Genomic DNA, 21,023 nt, shown 5'->3' with positions numbered 1-21,023 from the left:
GCGCTGCAGGGGCGGAGGGGCTACCTTTCATTAGCATTATTATCATTATTTTCTCGAACTTGATCTAGTTTATCAACAAGTGCAGAGTGGGTGCTACCCTAATTGTCACAGAGGAGTCAAAGAGATGTGAGAAACGTGCCCTGTGTTACTTATTTGGGAGCTGAAAATTTATGCCTAGTTGAAAATGCCTGGGGAAATATTACATCAGACCAAATGACAATGATTAAAATCAGCTTTCCCCCCCCAACCCCCCCTCTTTTTTTCCTCCCTTCTTCTTTTCACTAAGTCTGTTGAAGGACGTGACAGTGGCTGATCCTCCCCAGCACCGTTATCCCCGGGCAGGGTCGGGGGCTGCGGGGCTCGCACCGGGGGGGGCTCTGCGGGCGCCCTCCGCAGCCTTATTGCATTCCCAGGGCTTCTATTTTATTTTATTCAAGGGGGGGGGGGAGAAGAATAAATCTGGAGACGTTCACCAAAAGGAGGGAAAAATATCCAATTTTCATCGCAAAATTAGCTCGGGCGAGAGCAAAGGGCTGAGCTAATTGTAGCCTAATCCTCTGCCCTGCAGGCGTTTGCAAAGCCCTGAGCAAGAATTCGCTTTTTTTCCTCCTCTTCTCCCTTCCCTCTGTTATTTAGAGACGGGATTATTGCCTTTCTTCTCATAACAGCCTCGGCAGTTTCATTTAAAGGCTTTGCCCCCCCCCCTCACGCACACACACATCCGCGCACCCACAAAATAAACAGAAAAGCAGCAAAAAGCCGAGCGAGGGGGAGCGAGCGAGAGGAGCTTTAAAAATAATAACAATCGCAGCAGGATCCGCGGAGCGAGGCTAGTGAGGAAAAAGCCCAAAAGCTGCGCCCATCCCCGCACGAACCCACCGGAGCCCAGAGCCAGAGGGGGGCTCCGCATCTCCGCGTTCTCAGAGGTAAGGAGCGAGCGTGCGGAGGAGCGAAGCGAAGCGATGCGCGTTCGCTCCTTCTTCTTTTTTTTTTTTTTTTTTTTTCGGAAAGTGCCTTTTTTTTTTTTTTTTTCAAACTAACTGCGGAGGAGAAGCGGCGGAGGGGTGTTTTTTTAAAGCGACAGGACGCGTTGGCAGCCTCCCTCTCTCTTTCTGTGTGTGTGTGTGCATGGTTTGTTTTGCTCCGCTCCAGCATGGGCAGCACCGGCGGAGCCCCCGGGGTGCCGCCCCGGCTCTGAGGACGCGGCCAGAGCCCCGAAGCCGGCGGACGCAGCGCGGTGGCTCCGCGGGCGCGCATGGTAACGCGGGGGGCGCCGGCACAAAGGGAAGGGAGGAGGGGGAAGGGGGGGTGGGGGGGGGAAGGCGGCGGGGAGCGGAGCTGTGAATGAAACTCTGGCGCCAGTGAGAGTGGAAGGGTTGGGGTAGACTTCAAACCACTCTAGGCTATAGTTTGCATTTCTGCTCCTGCATGCGATGTGCGCGCTCCTGCAAAATTAATGCATGAGCCTGGCTAATGCTCGACACCATTGGATGGTCAGGATCGGGAATTCGCGGCTGCCTTTTTTTTTCTTTGCCTCTTTTCTTGCGTTCATCTAAGACATCTCCTTTCTTGTTCTGTGGGAATAAGTAAAGGACGCCATGTTGTGCCTTTTTTTTTTTTTTTTTTTTTTTTTCCCTCCTCCTTTTGCTTGGGTTTCACCTCTGGGCAGACACCGTGTTCCCAGGGAAAGGCACCAAGTTGAGTGACCGGCTGGCTGCCTCGCCGGTGATTTCCCTGACCATGAGCAGGGAAAGGCGTTTGGGTGACGTGAAACTCGCTCTCAATGGGCTGGAGACCTCACGGGGGGGGGGGGGGGGGGGAGGCGGAGAGCAGGAAAAACCCTTTTTCTTTTTATTTTTTTTTTTCCTCCCCCCCCCGCTTTGGAGCTCCCCCCTTCCCCTTCAAAAGTTTTTGGGCACCGGCTCTTGTCACTCGCTTCAGTGAAGAAGCGGGTGAGGATGTTGACGGAGTTTGAATTGCGCGTGGGGCCTGGGGGGGGTGGGTGGGTGTTGCAGCCTCCCCCCCCCCACCCCAACCTTTGTCTTTAGGCCGGGATCGGGGCTCCCCGCCGCTCTTGGGGCTCTGGGTACAGACAAAGGTAATCGTCGAGCCCGTGGCTGCGACCCTCAGGCCGGGGGGAGCCCCGCAGCCCCCCCCGGCAGCGGGGACCCCGCTGCCGGGGGGGCTGCGGGGCTCCCCCCGGCCCCCCTAGGCCTCTCTCCCCCCCCCCCCCTCAGCGCCCTGGCAGCTCCTTATAAACCTGCCGTCTGCAGCCTGCGTGAAGGAATTCAACCGCGCGAGTGAATAACAGCATTAGTTTCAATTAATTTTTATCATAAACTTTAGAAACAAAGCGCTTTTACGTCCTTAATTAGCCCCGCTCCCCATCTGTAGCCTCTCTAAGTGCCTGCTCCTCGATTTAACTTCGTCTCTCCTTCAGAGCCGCCTCCTTTTTCGTTCTTTCCCCCCTTTTTTTTTTCTCGTTATCCCTTCCAGACTGCCGCCTGCTTCTTTTCCTGCAACCTTTCACCTCCCTCGTCCCTCTCTGTCTGCTCTGCGCGGTTTATTTCTCTCTATTTTCCCAACATCAACAGCAGTGTTGGTTACCATGGCCCCCAGCTATGTGCAGAGGTGGGAAAGCTTCATCCGCCCAAAACTTCTTAGACTTTTGAAGTCTTTCTTTTAGCAGGATCTGAAATGTATCATCTAGAGTGTGTATTAAATGAACAGTATTCCTGAAGGCTTTAGAGCAAGAAAGGCAACACCCTGGAAAATTCTGCAGTCTTTCAGCATTCTCTGCCCTAGGGTTATAGCCCTGGGCACGGAGCTGAATGGAGCTCTTACAACTGCCTTCTGTTTACCTTTTATGGTTAAAATAACAGCTTAGCAAAGAAGCAACTTCATGGAGAAACGATTCAGTGAAATCATCTCAAGCTGTAGCAGCATAGCTAGTTTAATCACCCCTAGAGAGCTGAACAACTGTGAGCACAATGGGACACAAAATCATTTTGTGTGTAAATGAGCATGGCATTGTGATTATTTCACTTTGCATGGGCAAATAGTTTTTACAAGCAGCACTTATGCAGTTAGCTTAGAAAGGCAGAAAAAGATAAGCTGGCTCTGAAAGATCTTGGTGTGTAATGTTTGAAAAACTAAATATTCAGATAATTTGGGAATCAGACTCTATTGATTTTGCCTTCAGCAGGTTCCTGTGTTACTTATTAGAGCGGGGTTATTGCCTGTGCCAGTGGTTGGGATGCTGTATCCTGTTGTAGGCAACTGAAGAGCAAGGATTATTTTACATGGTTTAATAAATGAAGTTTGTTAGTGTTTCTGCGATATTTACCCTTAAGGTTTTAATTTTCACATCAGTATTAGAAAATATGTGCATAAAGACTTTTACTGGATAAATACGTTTAGGATTTTGCTTTGTGCATAAAATAAGTGCATTACTCAGTGTGATGAATTTTAGCTGCGTTTTCCATTAAGAAGAGGAAAGAGCCATTAGAAATAGGGTTACGGTACCTTAAGAAATAGGGAGTATTTATTTTTTTGGAGCGATAGGAGTGTTTTCAGTGCCCTTTGTGTAGTGCTTAGCAATTACACCCCTTGATAATTTGCCCATACGAAAATGATTGAATTCCACAACTTCAATAAAAACGGTGGGTTCATTTTCTTAATACGAATCCTCTCCAGCCAGGGGAAAAGCCTGTGTTTTAATTCCCCCTCCTTCCCTTCCCCTCCCCCAAAAAGCCAGTGGCACCCTCAATAAGTAAGAAAAGCCATAAAAGTTTGAGAACTATTTTAGCTTTCCAGTGATTTTCTATAATTAAGTGTTTTTTCAACACATGCTCTAGCTGAGAGATGCCAAAAGCAGAGGATTGTTCAAAAGGTCCCTCCAGTGAATAGTATAAATTAAATATCTACTGTGTGAGTATGGCCTCAGTGAGAATCTCAGACTCTACAGATCAAGGAATTTACTCGTATACTAACATTAAACAAAATCCTAAGACAGCAGCAGTGTTTAAATATGCACAAATAGATTCAGATCACTTGATCTTGAGCTATCTGTGCATATTTTAAAATTGAAGTCTGTATTTCAAGACAAACGGTTAAATGGAAGGCGCGTTTACAGAGGACTGGAAGTGCTTTGATTTCATTTCGAAATTGTAACACAGGGTGCAGATAAGCCCTAATTAGGCACTTGTTTTGTGAAACTGCGTGAGATTTATTTCTAAGGCAGCTCTGTACCGTGCGAGGTCTGTACCTTCATCATCAGTGATAATAGTTGGGATCTGAACAAAGGCAGGGTTGACATTCAGCCTGGATCTCCTGACCCTTTCATTTAAGTGAAGGAGTAGAGAGTGAACATGAGTTTACAGTGCTCTTTGGTAAGAAAAAAAACCCCTTTGTCTGTGTTGGCAGACAGCTGAGGCACCCACGGATTAATAAACACACCGCTAAAATACTGTAGGTGCTTGCGTACTAAGTTGTTTTTAAAAGTTGCTTCTTTTATTTATGCTATATGACATGTTTACTGAAGATTGCCCGCGACAGGCTCTTGTGGGAAACTAGAAAGCATCGTCTTCAGTCATGAAAGGATTCAATCACTTTCCTTGAAGGTGGTGCTGTAGTAAAAATGTTAATGCCCAATTTTGCATCGGCTGACACAGGAGTCCTAGGACAGAGTTGGTGTTTGCTCCGTGTTCAGTGCAGATGTCCGTCCAGCCTCCGAAGAGGAAAGGATGTGGATTCATAATGGGGTGATGTATTTCTGTGCTGTAGATGCAGGGAAGTCTTAAGAACTAACCGAGATGAAATACAGTAAATGGAGATGTTGTGATGACTTTGTGAAGCTGTCCAGATCTAACAACATTTTTCAATCCCTTTCAATATACCTCAGTGGTTTTGGTTTTTTTTTTTTTTTTGCAAAGACTGTTGCTAATTGTATGTTCATCGAGTGGCGTAGCCGGGCGTCTTGTGGGGAATACTTGCTGCTAAGGGAAAGGCGAGACCAGCTTTAGATTTCTGAGAAACATTGCCAAAGTAATGTGGGAGAAATGGGAATTCACTTTGCAGTGCTGTGTGTGAAGTGCTTGTCAGATGTAAGGAAGAGGCTGAGTGCTTGGTAGCTCGCTTGCAGAACAGAATAGCGAGGAAATTAGATTATATTCAGAAATTTCTTTGGCTGTAATGTTTTGCATATGTTGCTTTACCCATGGGGGGAGGATGGATGGACATTCTCTTAAACTTTTATAAAAGGTTTTTTTCCATTTGACATGTCTACTGTCTCTACCAATTTAACTGAAATCAGCTTTGAGACACACGTTTCATGCAGAATAAGCTCTGCTTTTCTTACAGAAGAGAATTGAGGAATTCTCTTTTGCTATGGTTGTCCTGTTCAGTTTTCAGGCGTTTTGGTACTTTTTGTTTTGTACGTCAGCTGAAGATTTTGGGTCTTGAAATTTCACGAGTTTTCAGATATTTTTAGGGCAGCGAGCATGAGGTGGGTTGTTGGATTTGTAATTTCACATGCCATATTGTACAGTAATTGCTAACATGTCTTGTCATGAAAGTGTGGGTCAGTTTATGTATTTTCCTGTTTTTGGTGCTCCCAGGTATTAATTGCCTTCAGTTTGATGGCTTATTAATTTGTTGTGTCTAATATTCACAATTATTGAAAATAAACCAGAAAATTGATCTTAGTTTGATGTGAAATTTACTGCGTGTATAATCTAAATGCCTTAGGTACTGAGGAAGTCACTAATTTAGAGGTGTCTTGTTGCTGAGACAAACTTGCAAAAACCCCCTGAATCCCAATTCACAAATTGGTTATTCGTTTGTCAGGGGATATTTCACATCTAACACATAAGCCCGCGACCTTTAATTAGAATTTTGCAGTTTGTTTTATGCCCCTTGAGGCTGACACCTTGAAAAATTTTTATTTCTGGATTTCTTATTGCTAATAAGCATCTTTCTCTTCCCCTCTGGTACTTTGAAGAAAATGATGCAAATACACTTAATTACAGTGGTGGCAATAATTTGTTAGCCGAATATGTGATCAGGCAGATGCAAAAATGATCTGATTAGATCTCTGATCACACTGGAAAGAGAGGTAACGCACTGCTGCATTTAAGAGAAACTGTTCTTTTTTGCCTCCCCTTTGCAGGAGGGAAGAAGCATGTCCCGTCTGTCTCTAACACGGTCCCCGGTTTCTCCTTTGGCTGCTCAAGGAATTCCTCTCCCAGCTCAGCTCACCAAGTCGAACGCTCCCGTGCACATCGATGTAGGAGGACACATGTACACCAGCAGCCTGGCTACCCTGACGAAGTACCCAGACTCCAGGTAAGACCTTGGTGTTTTCGGGCTCGCTGCCTGCTTCTGGTCATGGCGTGGGAAGAGGTTTGTACCTGTGAGGAATATTTCAAGGCGAAATACGATTTATTATATATTCACCACTGATGAATTATTCAGTTTCTGATTTATACAGTAACTTCACTGGGGTTCTACAGTAAAAAAAAGCTTGTAAAATGTATGTGTTATTGAAGGATTCTGTTCTTTTTCTCTCTCGATGTCTGCTGATGCTTTTGAAGCACCTGTTGGTTTGCTGCCCTAGATTATTTCCAACCATACCAAGCAACTTCTTCCTTTCAGATTTAAGGGGGAAAAGGTTCATTTTTCGTTCCTTAAGGAAACAGAACGGCTCTGTTACACTGGGACTAGTGGTTGCTTCTGTCGGCGAGCCACATTCCTAATCTCAGAGTCAGCCACGTGCCTCGGTGTCAGCAGCCCTTTCCTTTGGTGCTGGCCAGCCTGTGTTGTCTGCCTGCACCTGCACCCTGCATTGATCCTGTGCCTGCTTCAGGGTGGCCTATTGGTGCTGGATGGGCCGGTGATGGCTGGCAAGATGTATTTAGATCTGGCCAGTATTATCTCTGAGTAGACTCCAGATGTGCCAAAGAACGAATAGATGTGGCGTGAGAGTACGTTTGTATATTATTTGCTTGGCTCCCGGTGCCCAGAGAGACCGGGAAGGATGGATGATTCTAGGCAGCGTGGAAGGGACCGCTGCGTTAAGGGTTAAAGCACATTCATTGGAGCAGTACGTTAAGACATACCTGATTTTGATTTACAGTTACAATCGCTAAATTCAGCTTTTTGTCATTCAGACTGCTTATTTTTCTGAAGGGTAAGTGCCTCCTGTGTAACCAAGGGAAGGTGAGGATGTGCATCGCCAGGGTGCCCAGTGGACTAGTCAAAGGAGGCACTGTTGGCTCAGAAGCAAACCAGAGCCCAGGCCAGCAGATTTCGTTGCCAGAGGTTTCGCTACCTGCATGGCCAGTGTTTCCATGAAGGATAGATTTATTTTTTTGGTATGACAACCAGTGTACAGTTCTAGTTTCATTGGAAGATTTTTCCTTTAAAAGAACTAGGGATTTTTGCACAGATTTGGCAGATTCCCAAGCGATGAATGACATTTATGGAAACACCTTGAAACGCCTCTGATGTCATAAAGCATATGGCTGTGATTTCATTCCAAGAAAAGGGAGCTCTGAAATTCTCTATGGAAATTATTGGAATGCCTGTATTTTATAGTCAGGCCAAACCAATATGATTTTTCTGGACAGTGTCTGTTCAGTGATGTCTGTGTGGTACTGCTTTAATCATAGAAAAGAAATCTGTTCAGTGGGGAGTGATTTATAACAGGGAAGCAGACAAATGCTTCATAGTATAAAATAAAACAGAGAAGATTCAGTGGTAGTGATAGAGTAGCACATCTGTTTCCACATTTTAAAATATCCCTGTTGACACTATTTTAAAAATATGCCCCATATCAGGCTTACTTAATAAAAGCTTCAGTTATGGAAGCCTTGGGAGAATATACATGAATTCACAGGTTTTATTTAAAGAGAAAAGATTACTGATCTAAACCCATATTTTTTCCTGTTTGATAAAGTGTATTTCTTTACTTTTCGTATTTTGTTTGATCAGAAAGTACAAAACTGACCAAAGCTCATATGCTGCCTGATGTTCTGCTGTGTTCTGCCTTCCGTTTGTGTCGCTGTGTTATCTCATAAGGCTCGAGTGCTTTTTCAGCTGCTCAAACATCAGTTCTTGCTGGAGTAAGAGCTTACAGGATGAGACCAGTAAATCACATATACTTTTATAGCAACAGATAACCTTTCACCAGCATCCCAAGTGGGACGTATTGCTACATACATTTTAAAGCTTGATGAAGGACGCACCTTAATTTATTGTTTTTTCCTTTTTTTGTTTTTTAAAGGTTTTTTTAATTAGTTTTCCCGCAGTGCTGTGTAGCAGGCGTGGTTGGTTACCCCACATTGAGTCTGTCCGGCTTTCATTCCTGGTTAATGCAAAGGAGGAGGCCCAGTCCTGTTAGGTCCTGAGCAAACTCAGCTCAACGTTGACTTCAGTGGGAGGGAAGAGCTCCCAGCAGCTTGCCAGATCAGGCCCAGCAGGAGCAAGTATGGGTATGACCAGTTCCTGCCTCTACCTGCTCTCCAGTCACCCCTTTGGTATGATACAAATTACACCTGACAGCAGGCAGCGTGATACATTTCTTATTGTAATTTGTTAGGATTGACTGTGCTCAGCCCACTCGTCCGGCTCTGCTTGGCTGTTCCCAGGTTACGTGGTTGGCTCTAGTTCAGGGAGAGAAGGATCCCATTTGGGAAGTCTCATGTAAGTGAACGGCTGGTGGTGTGAAGTCAGAGGCTGAATCTTGCGTTCTGTGATCCCAGAGTTCTTTCAGAGCAGCTTTGACGAAGTCTTTGATGTTGTTTATATTAGTGCAGCTGCTGTGAGAAGAGCATTTGTCCAGTGATTACATTTGCATAAGTAAAGGTTGCCAGGTTAGGCATTAAAGGGGGTAGACGCCCTCTTTCCAGTAAATTTTTTATGGGGACATAAATTCTCTCATTTAAAAAGGAGAAGATGTAAGCAGCGCACGACTGGTGTGACAAAGGGGAAGAAGGTTAAACAGCCGCTGTCAAAGATAGTTTCTAAACCACTCACGCTCACCGTGGGCACTGCTCTTACACACCTTTACAGCTGGCTTTTTGAGTGAAAAACCATACAGGAGAGAAAGCTGACCTTTCAGAGGGTGAAAGTCAAAAAGAATAAGAGATATAACAGAAATTGTCATCAACAAGAGAAAAACAATAGTAGTAATGGAATTATCTCAGAAATAATATTGTTAATCCCTCTTCCTGTAGTACTTTGAGGTTGCTTTTATGCATACCTAGAATTGCCATTACAGTTAACAAGCTCAGAGGTACAAGGAGATGATGTTGTCTTAGCTGGATCCAAGGCTCAATTTCAATAGTTCATTTTCAGCAAGTTCTCCTGCCAAAACTCCCGACTCTGGTAGCTGTGACTTACAGGGAGAAAGAAAGGACCACTTGTTGAATTCAGGCTAGTGATTCTTACCATCAAAATCTTATTTCTAGAGTAACTAGCTAGGATGACAAATTATTCATCTTTGAGAGCATTTCCTCTAGAAATTCCATTCATGTTTTCACCCAGAGGACCTCTAAAGCAGCCCCTTCTCACATTGACACTTGAATATGGGTTTATATGACAGGCTGGAAAGGGTGCAGAAGCTCTAGCACAGCTATGAAGTGAGTTGCAAATTGTGCTTATCCAAAGGAGTGAGACAATTCTTACAGTTAAAAACGAAACCCACACCAAAAGTCCCAGCTCCTAACGTGCAGCCAGGAACACCCAAAGATGTTGCCGGATTCTCCAGTCTTACTCCCATGGGACTCAGTGGTTTTTAATTCTGTTTTCCTCCAGCATCTCAATCACTCTAGTTGCTGGAGGTCAGCACTGGCAGGTGAGATCTGCTTCTCTCCCAGTTTCTGCAGGCACATCAGGCTGGACTCAGTTGAAGGGAATGCTCTTCTCCAAGTTTTAGGACTGCTCTGTTCCTGACAAGACACGATTGCTGACCACATGTAGCCAGATACGATGGTTTCTGAGATCTACCAGGCAGATTTTCCACATCATTCTTTGGACTAAGGGCTCTGTACTGGGTCCTGCTCTGCACTTCGTGGGAGGGAGCAGGGAAACACTTAATTTGGATTAGTTTAGGACGTACAATTCAGCATACCTGAGAACATCTCACATTTCTTGCTCCTATAGGATCAATCCAGTGTCACTGTTCTAATAACTGATTTGCTAATTTCCCATCAAATCTGTGTATTGTTGATGTTATTGCTTGGAAACAAGGTCCAATCAGCAAATTCTGTCACTTACCCCATGCTGGCAGTTACGACGTAAATCAGCCCTTAGACAAGGCTTGGACGCAGGACACATCACGTGGAGTGAAGACCAGATCTGTTCATAACCAGAGGTTGCTGGTGGCTGTGAAAATGCAGCACACTTGAGGGCAGGATCCTGATGTAGGGCAGGATCCTGATGTGGAGCAGAAGTGGTTCCAGGTCTCCTGGGCCAGCACAACTTCCACTGCGGCATCGGTAGCACCCGTCCTGGCTTGGGTGTCTCCCAAACGTCTCCAGCCACCACCATTTCATGCTGCTCACCCACCCCACACCTGTATGGTGCCTTCAGTCCCTCTCTCATCCCTGCCCATCTGCTAAACGAAGCCGTTTTAAGTACAGCGAAGGACGTAGGCAGGCGTGCTGCCGTGGCATGTTTTGCCTTTCATTAGGTACCACTCTTGCTGCTGAGGTCAGGTGTTAAGCGCCCTGTCTGTGGGGTGACACTGGGCTGTGACACTCGTGGGCTGTCAACTGCTGCGTGTCACCCAAAAGGCAAAGAGTTTCTGAGTCGGAGCCAGCGGCCAACATTCAGGCAAATCGCTACAAGATGCTCCTGCATGTGAGCTGCAGTGCAAAGCTCATTAATTTTAATAGGTATTGTGAACTTCAACCATACGCAGACTTTAAAGCAGAACACCCGAAGAGTCAGGAGCAAGTGTTTTTACTGTATGTTACAAATGCTCAGAGATGCAGGTGACGGGCGTGGCGCGTGAGCTCTGCGCACACCTAGCGACACGGCGCAGCGGTGTGGCAGGTCTGCAGCGCAGGGAGAACCTGCCAGGGCTCCCTGGGGCTCTACTGTTGTTTGAGGCGATCAGGTGTATGCTGCAGATGAGAAGTAAAAGAGGAGAAACACAGAGGTTTTGGTTATACATAGTGCCTTTTCTGCATTAACACAAGAATTTTTGTGGAGATTAAAATCATTTGGGGTTTCATTTCATGCATCTGTGGTTTAGAGAAAATCTTGTGAGTTTTTCTTATTTGGTTGCTGACTGGGCAAATCCCCTCTTCAGTTTTAAAGGGAATTTTGACCAGCACAACACTTAAGGAAAAAATCTTTTAAAAAGGGCCTTTTCCATCCTCTGTCTCTCCCTAGCCTGCACACAGACCTGCAGGTGCACTTAGTGGAGTGGGAGCTGGAGCAAGTGATGAAACCCTTGTTCCCAGGTTTCTGAATCAGATAGTGTGAGAGAATCCAGTCTTTCCCATCTGTGAAGCCAAGGATTGCTGTTTTGCACACGTGCTGCATGGCTGAGGTCACACAAGTCCATGCAGCGCTTCGGTGAGCTCTGGGAAAGGTGTGAAGCCTCAGTCCCTATGGGCAGGCGTGTGTTGCTGCAAGGATGATATCCCAGCTCCTGGGCAATGTGCAGGGCAGAGCGCAGCGGGTGGAGGCAAGGAACCCTTTCCCTGTGCAGACTCTAGGCCTCTAGGGAAAAGCAAAATAAGCTGTAACAGGGATGTAGTTATAGCTGGGAATGGTTATTGAGATACGCTGTCTCTAGCTTTCAGTAGTGGGGAAAAAAATCCCGGATTCAGGGTCCGGAGAGCCCATGGAAGTACACTGTGATAACCTGGCATTTTCAAGGCCTGTTGTTGCACAGCTGGAACGGTGGCTTTGGCCATAAAGGAGAACAGTCCCTGTAACCCTAGCCCTGAGCTTCACTGACCCGGGGAGACAGGAGAAAAGGGATTTATATGGGAAGTGATCCCTCAGACCTGTCTGTGTCCACCTTTCCAGGATCTCCTGCTGTCTGGCATGCAGGGAGCCACAACAGAGCTGGGCTGTCCGCTATGATAAAGGTGTTTACTCCACATGGGCTTCATAAGCGCTGCCTTGCCCAGCACAGCTGCTGCTCGGGGACTGCCCATGGGCTCTGGAGAGGAAAGCAGAGTTTTCCCTTCGGGAGTACAAATCTTCCTGTAATTGGGTGCTGATACTGGGCCTTTTTGATGAATGAATTATTTGTGTGTTTACTTGGAATAGCTGATGAAATGTACAAGAAAATATTGCCTGGCTGGTCTCTGATGAACAGTTTTTCAAAAACTGCGGTTTCTCTGTGTATATTTACAGCCTGGTTGTATGGAGTTCTAGGCGTGAATGGATATTACAGCATCTAGGATGGAGCAGACCTTGCTAGCCATGGAGAGAAGACAGCAAATCATACTCGTCTGACTTATAGAAAGAAAATTATGGCTGTGTTGCTGCACCTGGTATGGGCTGCTCAAAACCCCTAAATCTGAGAAAATTGCCCATCCCTATCCATATACTAGCTTTTTCAGCTCAGCCGGTCAAAGGGAAGAACAAGTATCTCTATGCAGCTTGTGCATCCCGGCTGTGGTCAGAAGGGGTGTCCCTTCCAGCCTCTGAGAGCAGTCCAGAAGAGCAGTGTTGAACAGTGGCTCCTGTACCTTTGGTGCAAACCTCAGCTGACCTTGTGTCCTTCTCTGCTCTTCCTTTCTTCTGCAATGATAACAGGACTGCAGTTGAGTTGCTTAGCGCACTAATAATTCCCACCCTTCCTGCATACAATGGGTTGAAACCTAGTCTAGTTTACAAAAAAAAAAAATCGGCTTTTTTTTTTTTTTTGGCTTAGCTCTCTCTACCAGCTTGCGAGGTTAAGCTGGTCAGGTGCTTTACAGTTTTGTTCCTTGCTTCTTTTGCTTACTGCTCACCTAACAGGGCACTTTGGTGCCAGCAGCACAAATTTAAGTATTTTCAGCAGTCATTTTCAGGGCAGTAACATGAAAAGCAGTAGCAGCATATTTTGAGAAGCCACTCCCATAGGATGCTGTGGAAGCAACCTGTCTCCTTTTATGTGCTGCTGGTGGAGGCTGCTTTCCTGCTGATGAGCGAGCTGTAAAGTGCTGTGCCCAGGTTCACAGCTGCAGCCACTTTACACTTCAAGCAAAGGGGAAGCTCCTTTATTGATTGCTCTGCACCCAGCTCCCTCATAGCTAGGAGAGAGTTATGTAAAGATGTGGATTCAGTAGCTTTGTGCTGGAAATCGCATCCGGAGGTCACAGATAACCACTATATGGTGGAGCAAAGGAGATGTTACCTCTTTTTATTGGTCTTTGAATACACGTCACTGCTATTTGGCCTTTTATTTATACATTTTTGATTTATAAAGACCCTGCAGTGGCAAGTAGATTTGGTCTGCTTAGGGGGATATTTCATGAAGTACTTACAAAGTTTATTAAACAGACTGCCTAGATTATGAAGCAAGGGGGTATCTGTTTTGTAAGGAACATGTTATGAAACGAATTTGTCTCTAGGCCTAATTTAATTATAATGATCCCACTGGTGGTTGTCGTAGGTGTCTTTCTGTGTATATATTGTGACCTACATGCTTGCGATCATTTATGAAATCTAAGATTTAAAAATACATTGGACCTTACTAATTCCTTGCCTGCTTTCACTGAAATAAATGGAGGTGGTTTGGATAGTGGTGTGTTGGGCCAAGTATCTCTTCCAGTGAAGTCAATGAGAGTTTTACCATAAGCTTAAATGGAAGCAAAATAGACTCCATTCCCCTAAAAAACTGCCCTAGTAATAAACCTGGCCAAAACAACCTCTTGTGGAAGCCTGTTGACCTCTGAGGAGTTCCATCAGCGATGTGTACTGATGTGATCTTTGGAGAGGAGTTAGGAGAACCTGAGCGGTGTAGGGAGATCCTTCTGCTGGGTGTCCGGAGGGCCTGGGCTCTGAAACAGCTGAAGGTGTAAAACTAGCAGGCAAATGGAGACAAAGCTACGTGCGCACGGGTGCGTGCGTGTGCCTTTCCTGGTAGGCAGCCTTCTCAAAGAGATGACTCTGCTGGTTTAGAAGGAGTTATCCCACGTTTGTACTCGGGTAACTGAAATCAGAATTAATCTGTTCATGGGTTAATAAAATCTTTAAGAACAAAGTGCATATTTAAATAGAAGAAATCGGCAGGCATGCAAACATGGGATTCATATGTGAAAGCATAAGGAAAGCTGGGTCTCTCGAGCCCAGAGAAGCAAAATGATGTGGAGGATGCCAGACTGTAGCTGACATGGGTCGTGCCCCGCGCTGCTGCCAGCTGCATAGGCTTTGCCGAGTTTCTCTGTTATGTGGAATGTAATGAAGTGATGAGTGTACCTAGTCCTTGCAGCACATCAGCCTGTTGCCTGGTGCTGTACTGACTCTGAATGCATGAAGTGGTGCCTGGAACAGGTAAGTATGGTCAATCACTCTCATCCCTGGTGTAACTCCGTTGCTAGTGAGTTACACTAGCTTGGTGGCTCTTCTATCCCAATTTGACAGCTTGGAGAAGCTGCAGAGCTGGAATTAAACTCCAATTATAAACTGGTATCTCCGTGCTCTGTCCACCAAGCTGCCTGCTCCTTTACTTTATCTACTGTGGCCAGCATGTATTTCAGTCATTTGGTGCTTAAAAGAAAACTGTCTCCTGTAAACATTTTAGAGGGGTCTGATTTGGAGTTGTACTTGATTTGCTCTCACTTGAAACTCTGCCAGGCGGGATGGCTGTTAGCTTCACGTGGGTGCACGATCGCGTTCCTTATTGATGCTGTCACTGTGCTGACTGCCTGCCTGTCAGAGCTGGGCAGCACGGCAGGCAGGCTGAGCCAGATGTATTCCTGTGTTCGCTCTACTGTGTTGATCTCACTCTCCTGCAGTATGGTATGCATTCAAAGGCTAAAATTGCTGCTTTTTTATCTGCTGAGGACTACATAAAGCACAGCCTGAAAGGAGTCCTGCACGTGGATGCTGGGAAGCTATTATGCAGCGTTTGCACCGTTACTCTCGGTCAGACTCAGGAGGGATCTGTTGGCAAGCACTGGAAACTGAGATTTGCACCGTAAAGCTGAAACGCTGAAGGAATCCCAGTCCAAAGGGCAGGCTCCCATTACGCCTCTCTCCTAATGGAGTGCAGATGCTGCCAGTGCTGCAGGTAATCCATTTAGATCTGGTAGATGCTTTTGCAGCAGCAAATCTCTCTTTTGAGAAATCAGACGGTGAAAACCAGGGACTCTTTATGCTCTCTGGTGTCACACTGTGTTACACCAACAAGTTGTACCAGTACAATATAAACCAAAGGCTGCAGCTTTGGTGTTTGGGGAACGTGGTGTGCCTTCTGGGAGAATGCAGCCTAAATTCTGCCATTGCAAAACTTACATACAATTTCACAGACAAATTTGGTGAGTGAAACTGTATGGGAACCAGGAGGTAACAATAGAGAGAAACCGGGTCCTCTGCTCGTGCTGGGATTGTCTGGGAGGCAACAAGGGCTGAATTTGGGACAGTAGTACTTAATGCTGCTGCTGGATGAGGGAAAAAAATACCGTAACTGCTTTTTAATATTGTGGGGGGAGAGGAAGAATGATGCATGGATTTGAAGAAGTTCCGAGCATATTCTTTCTGCTGTGCACATCCAGTTATAGTCTGTTTGCAGACGTGAGGGTTAAAGTGGGAGCCTGCTTCTGCTTTCAATTAAATCAAAGGATGCTTTGGCCTTGACTTCACTGGGACCAGAATCAAACCCATGACCGTAGTATTGTATTTAAGAATGAATCTCTTGCAGTCACATAAAAAAGCCAGGTTCAGCTTTCAGTAACTCATCAAAATCCAGCAGTTAATGTTTTTCTGATTACTTTGAAGTTTGTCCAAGCTTCATTCTGTAGGGCCAGTGTCCTCTCCAGCAGGTGTATTGCTCTGTCCTTGGATGGAGGTTCCCTGTCCGTTGCCCTTAGACAGGGGCTCCTGCTTTTTTGGGGAATGTGGCTGTGGGGCTAGGCTCTTTGCAGCAAACATGTCAGCTGGTCGCTTCCTCTCTGTGCCTGCTCTCTGGCTGCAATACCAAAACACCTACTGGAAATTCCTCTTCAGTTCTTCCTTTCCTCTGCCAATGGCTCAGGCTCACCAGCAAAAACCGTTACACGAGTCTTCCTACTTGGTGGGATATATGGACTTCAGTGTTGTTTTCCCTTCAAAATAGCTTTTAACAAATCGTTCTTGACATGTTCAGTTTATTTAAGTGAACAGCCAGGAAAAATATGTTGGCTACAGCTTAATCAAATGTAAAGATAAACAGTGTCATTGATTCAGGAATTTCTTTACTGAAAGGGTTGTCAAGCATTGGAATCAGCTGCCCAGGGAGATGGTTGAGTCACCATCCCTGGAGATGTTTAAAAGACAAGTAGATGTACTTGGGAATGTGGTCTGGTGGCAGACTTAGGATGGCCGGATCGATGGTTGGACTCGATGATCTTAAAGGCCTTTTCAAGCCGATATCATTCTATGATTCTGTGATCATTTAAAGTGCGATAGCAAAAACATGGGTAGAGACTTCCCAGTTGCATACCTGCTTGCAGAGAACTACAATCACAGTCCACCTGTAACTCCCCATGATGTCTTTGTGCCAGAGCGAGCAGTGCTGGGAGCTGTACGGGAGCTGTACAGTAGGATAATTGCAGCAGTGTTACATTCTGGGACTGGGCAAAATTGGAGTGGTTACTCACTGGGGGCCAGAAGGATAGGCTGCAGGAGAAGCAAACAGAGGAAAACTGTATGATAAATTGGTCTTTATTGTGTTATCATTGTCAGTAACAGAGGAGCTTTACCAGTTTAGCAAATTGGCCTGCCAACCAAATGCCCAGGCAGCCTAGGCAGTTTCTTTTAAGCAGAAAGCTGGTTTATCTCTACCTGGAGAGGCTGATATCGTTCCTGTTCAGAGCAGTGGAGAGTGTCCTGATGCGGCAGAGGCAGGTGTGAGCACCGAGGGTCGCCTGGTATTCCTGCTCATCCCAGACAGCACAGTGCTGCAGGCTCCCAGGCAACCCATGCCTGGGAACTTCTTCCTGTGGACCTGGAGATAAGTAAAAGGATCACAGGAAAAATGTGTATCTAGGATCAGAAGTTAAGGGCTGTGGCTCAAGCAGAGTAAATACTCTAGGTGTTTGCACAAGCAGTAGGTACTGAAGTAAATGTATTAGCTGTCACCATTCGCACTTAGAAAAGGTTGTGTGGCTCTTGAGTATCCGTCCCGGTTTCTCCTGCTGCATACTGAAACATAAAGATTTCGCACCACCCAAACGTGCAAAGGGTGCGGAGGACCAACCTCACACTCTGTTGGGTAAATGAGTTACTGCTGAAGTTTTCCCTGCCTTCGCTGAGTCCCGGTGGGAGTTTCGCTCTTGACTTCAGTGAGCAAGGATTTAGCCCATTTATATTAAAATAAAACTAGTATCTGCGTGTCTTCCAACCTCCTGGCATGCCCAGTTGTATGAGGATGATGTTAATGGAAGCGTGTGTCCAGATCCAGTCAGGTTTGAAAATCTCAGTAAGAACACAGAGTTAGCTCCCACTTGAAGTTAACAGTGAGTGGGTGAGGAGCTGAAGAGATTTTATTTGGTATAGGCCTATTCTCACTGGGGCCATCGCAGCACCAGGATTTAGGGTGAAGGGATGGTTAAAGGAGTAACAAGAAAAGGCTTGTATAGGCAGGAATGTTTTATTTGAATTGTGCATCTTCTCATGTATTAACAACTTAATTCTGTTGGGTGCCCACAACTCCCACAGAGTTTGAACTGAAATGCACTCCTTGCAGGACTGGGACCTTTGGGAAACTAGGGAATGCTTTGGGAAAACAAGATGCTAGTTTAGGAATTAAAGAATTAAAGAATTTTTGTTCCTGCGTTGATTTTCATGGCCAAAATGTAGTGTAATTTCTCTGTTGAGAAAACAAAGGCCAAGAACCCTTACAGGGCTCAGATCAGAGCAGCAGCAACAATAGTATAATAACAAAACCAGGATACTTAGCAACACAAATTTGTGTTAATATTTTCAATCTTCACCAACTATTTAGACAAAAGTTAGTTAGAATGAAGTAGAAGACACAAGAAAAGCAAAAGTAACCTGAACTTCATACTGGAAATACAGCTAGCCTGTACTTCTTCGACTTCAAGCCCACAATTTGAATTAAAGAGAGGAATTCCCAAATAGATGGGCACTCCCTACAGCATACGAACTGCTGTGCAGTTACCTGGGCTTCAGCATATTTCACAGGAAGGCTAATATTTCGGTCCTGCCGCTAACAAGCTCTATGTTTGAGGGTTCATATTATTAATATTATTTGGTTACTTTCATTAAAAGTATGTGAGGCAGCCAGACTCTGCCCTGCTCCCTCTCCCCAGGTTGTTACTGCTCTTCAGGAACAGAGGTGGCAGAACTGGCCTGTCCTGAACTACGGTAACGGCAACCTTCCTGCTTACATTGGACTGCCCTGTGTCTGTGCCCCCGCCCGCAGTGACAGCTTCTACTCTGGTCATGACAGAGCAGCTCAGCCAGACCAAACTCATGCAAACCGTGAGGTTAAGCATCCATCAAATAGTGAGAGGCTGTTAGTCCCTGTTACCAAGATTCAAGCCGTATCAACAGCACTGAGGGAACTTTTAATAGAGAAATGCAAATCCTACCTGTATTTGAAAGTTACATTTTTTTTCTTGTTGAGCACAGCAAAAGCATTTAGTGACTGAAGACTAAATAAATGTGGCAGGATGCTGATATGTGTAGTGAATGAGTGCCGTTCTGGCTCTGTGTGTCTCCTTATCCTGCCTATAAATGTGGTTATACACAGAATGCAATGAAAAGGTTCGTAATACAGCAATTAACATAGTAGAAATTGTTTGTTTATTGCAGTCTTTTTATAGCTGTTAAAATAACACACTAAAATATACAAACACTACTTTAATAAGGGAAAATAAAATCATTAGCGTGACAGAGGGCTGGATTCTGCTGCTGTTACTCATGGTTAAGCCATGCTTTGCTCCCAAGCCACTGACGTCCTGTGAGAGGGGTGGCAGAAGCCCAACCCCAGGGAAAGAACACGCTGCTGATAAATACAGGACGAGCAGCCAGCGCTGATGGATCTAATCTCAGTATCCCAGTGAGGTGATAGGCTTAGGGTTAATACCCTCGTAAACCTGGTGGGGATGAAAAAGCCTAGAGCCTGAGTTCCCCCAGCCGTCAGTTGTTAGACCACTTTTTCTCCCTCAAGACCTGGCAGGATGCACGGCCGCCCGGATGCAGGACCAGGGTGGCTCTTGGCTACAAGAGAATTTTTTAATGCAGGAAAAGACTGTGGCTCCTCTACCTGGGATTAACATTCCCAATTTCTGTCTTAACTGCTAGTTCATGTATAGGTGATACTGTCTGTGTCTTAGAATCTGAAAATACATACATATTCCCATGAAAATGTGTATCGGTCAGTCACCTGTCAAAGTGTCTTAATCGTGGAGACTGGCTGTTAGCAACAGGTGGAAGAGAAAGACCTGTAGGATATCTTATCCTTACTATGAATGCTTTGCGGTGTTTCAAAAATAACAGGTAGTTTCTGCTGCTGTGGGTTTTATTATCTATTGCTTCCATGGACTTTAATTGATAGTAACAGAGACTTGAAAACATAATTGTCCATGCCTTTGTTGTAACTACAAAATCCATTACGTATCTAATTTTGCTTTTTGGTGATAGTATAAAAAGAGAAAAATAAATCCTTCCGTAATTTCCTAAGAATGATTATGCATGGTAGATGATAATGTTCTTTCTGGATTATTGACTTTTAAAAATACATGTTGATACTATATAGACTAGCTCTGATCTGTCGCAAAAGTAGATATTCTAGCCTGAACAGCAAAATATGAAGTATTAAATCTAGGAAATAGATCCTGCGGTTCCTTCAGGTGCTTAATAGTTAATGACTGTAATATCCTTCAAAAGCACTACAACGAGCATATGGTTCAAAATACTCCTATGGCATTGCAGGATCAGCATTGGGAGGCAGGAGCAGAAGGTTATAGGAGTTGGAGGTGGATGAACCTGTTGCCTTGGGAGTTACGTCCCCTATCCCTCTGCTGAGGTTGGACCACGCAGCTCGATGCTCTTTTCTTGTTAAAAATGGAGAGAGGGCTTTAGTATCTCCTTCTCACAGGTCAGTGTTGTGCTTGAATATCTGTGGCTGCTCACTTGTGCCATCAGGACTGAAAGGTCTAGGGCTGAGCGATGCCTTTACGGGGCCAGGTGGTTCCTGTTGGACACTGGCATCTGGGCTGCTCTGCTGAAACACAGATGCTCTGGTCTTGTAGGAGTGGTAGAAGGAGGACCAAGTGTTGGAGGGGGCTCGAGCACACACGGAGCAGTGACGTGCCTGGCACTGCAGGCTTGATGCCTGCACCCCATTTGGGACTGGAAATCTGTGCCTGATCTGGGCTTACGCACAGCAGAAACCCCCTTTGGGGCACCTCTCTGTGTCTTCAGGCACATGAACCAGTGCCAAAGCACACACGGCTGCTTGGATTTCATAGTTTGCAGAGCAGCAGTTTATACCCCCACTTTAAGGCTTAGACTCCCCTCCCTTCCTTTTTCCCATCACTGTACAAATAAAAGATTTAAAAGATGCTTACAACAAAATTCTCCCCAGCTCGAACACCCTCTGAGCCAAGCGTACGCCTGAAGCGATCCGAGGTGGTCAGGATGTTATCTTTGATTGGAATGGGAACTGTGGCAGAGCCGAAAGAGCAAAGCCTGCGCAGCGTTTCTGCCCCATGCCCCAGCGGGTCCCGTGTGCCGAGCCGCGCTGTGCTCGGTGCCTCTCTTAGCGCTGTTTTCCTGTAACGGGAAATGGCTGAAAATCCCTGGGCAGGTAGCAGAGTGTGAAGATATGGTATAACCATACA

At 45.6% G+C, this 21,023-nt stretch overlaps 1 protein-coding gene across 2 annotated transcripts in view; it reads left to right on the top strand.

Moving 5' to 3' along the window:
• The first annotated feature begins 1,124 nt into the window (after nt 1-1,124).
• The window catches only part of KCTD15 (potassium channel tetramerization domain containing 15), a 39,367-nt gene continuing 19,468 nt past the window's right edge, over nt 1,125-21,023 (top strand). Inside the window, exons 1-2 of one of the 2 annotated variants that reach the window (XM_069868530.1) lie at nt 1,125-1,258; nt 6,170-6,345. In XM_069868530.1, the coding sequence (XP_069724631.1) occupies nt 1,256-1,258; nt 6,170-6,345 (179 nt within the window). In that variant the 5' untranslated portion in view covers nt 1,125-1,255. Of the gene's footprint in view, nt 1,259-4,664; nt 4,764-6,169; nt 6,346-21,023 lie in introns of those variants that run through there. The other variant, XM_069868529.1, reaches the window with a different exon arrangement.

Source organism: Phaenicophaeus curvirostris, chromosome 14, assembly GCF_032191515.1.
Source record: "Phaenicophaeus curvirostris isolate KB17595 chromosome 14, BPBGC_Pcur_1.0, whole genome shotgun sequence".
NCBI classification, from domain to species: domain Eukaryota; kingdom Metazoa; phylum Chordata; class Aves; order Cuculiformes; family Cuculidae; genus Phaenicophaeus; species Phaenicophaeus curvirostris.
The sequence above is the reverse complement of the archived record's forward strand: the minus strand, read 5'-3'. Positions and strand labels throughout refer to the sequence as shown.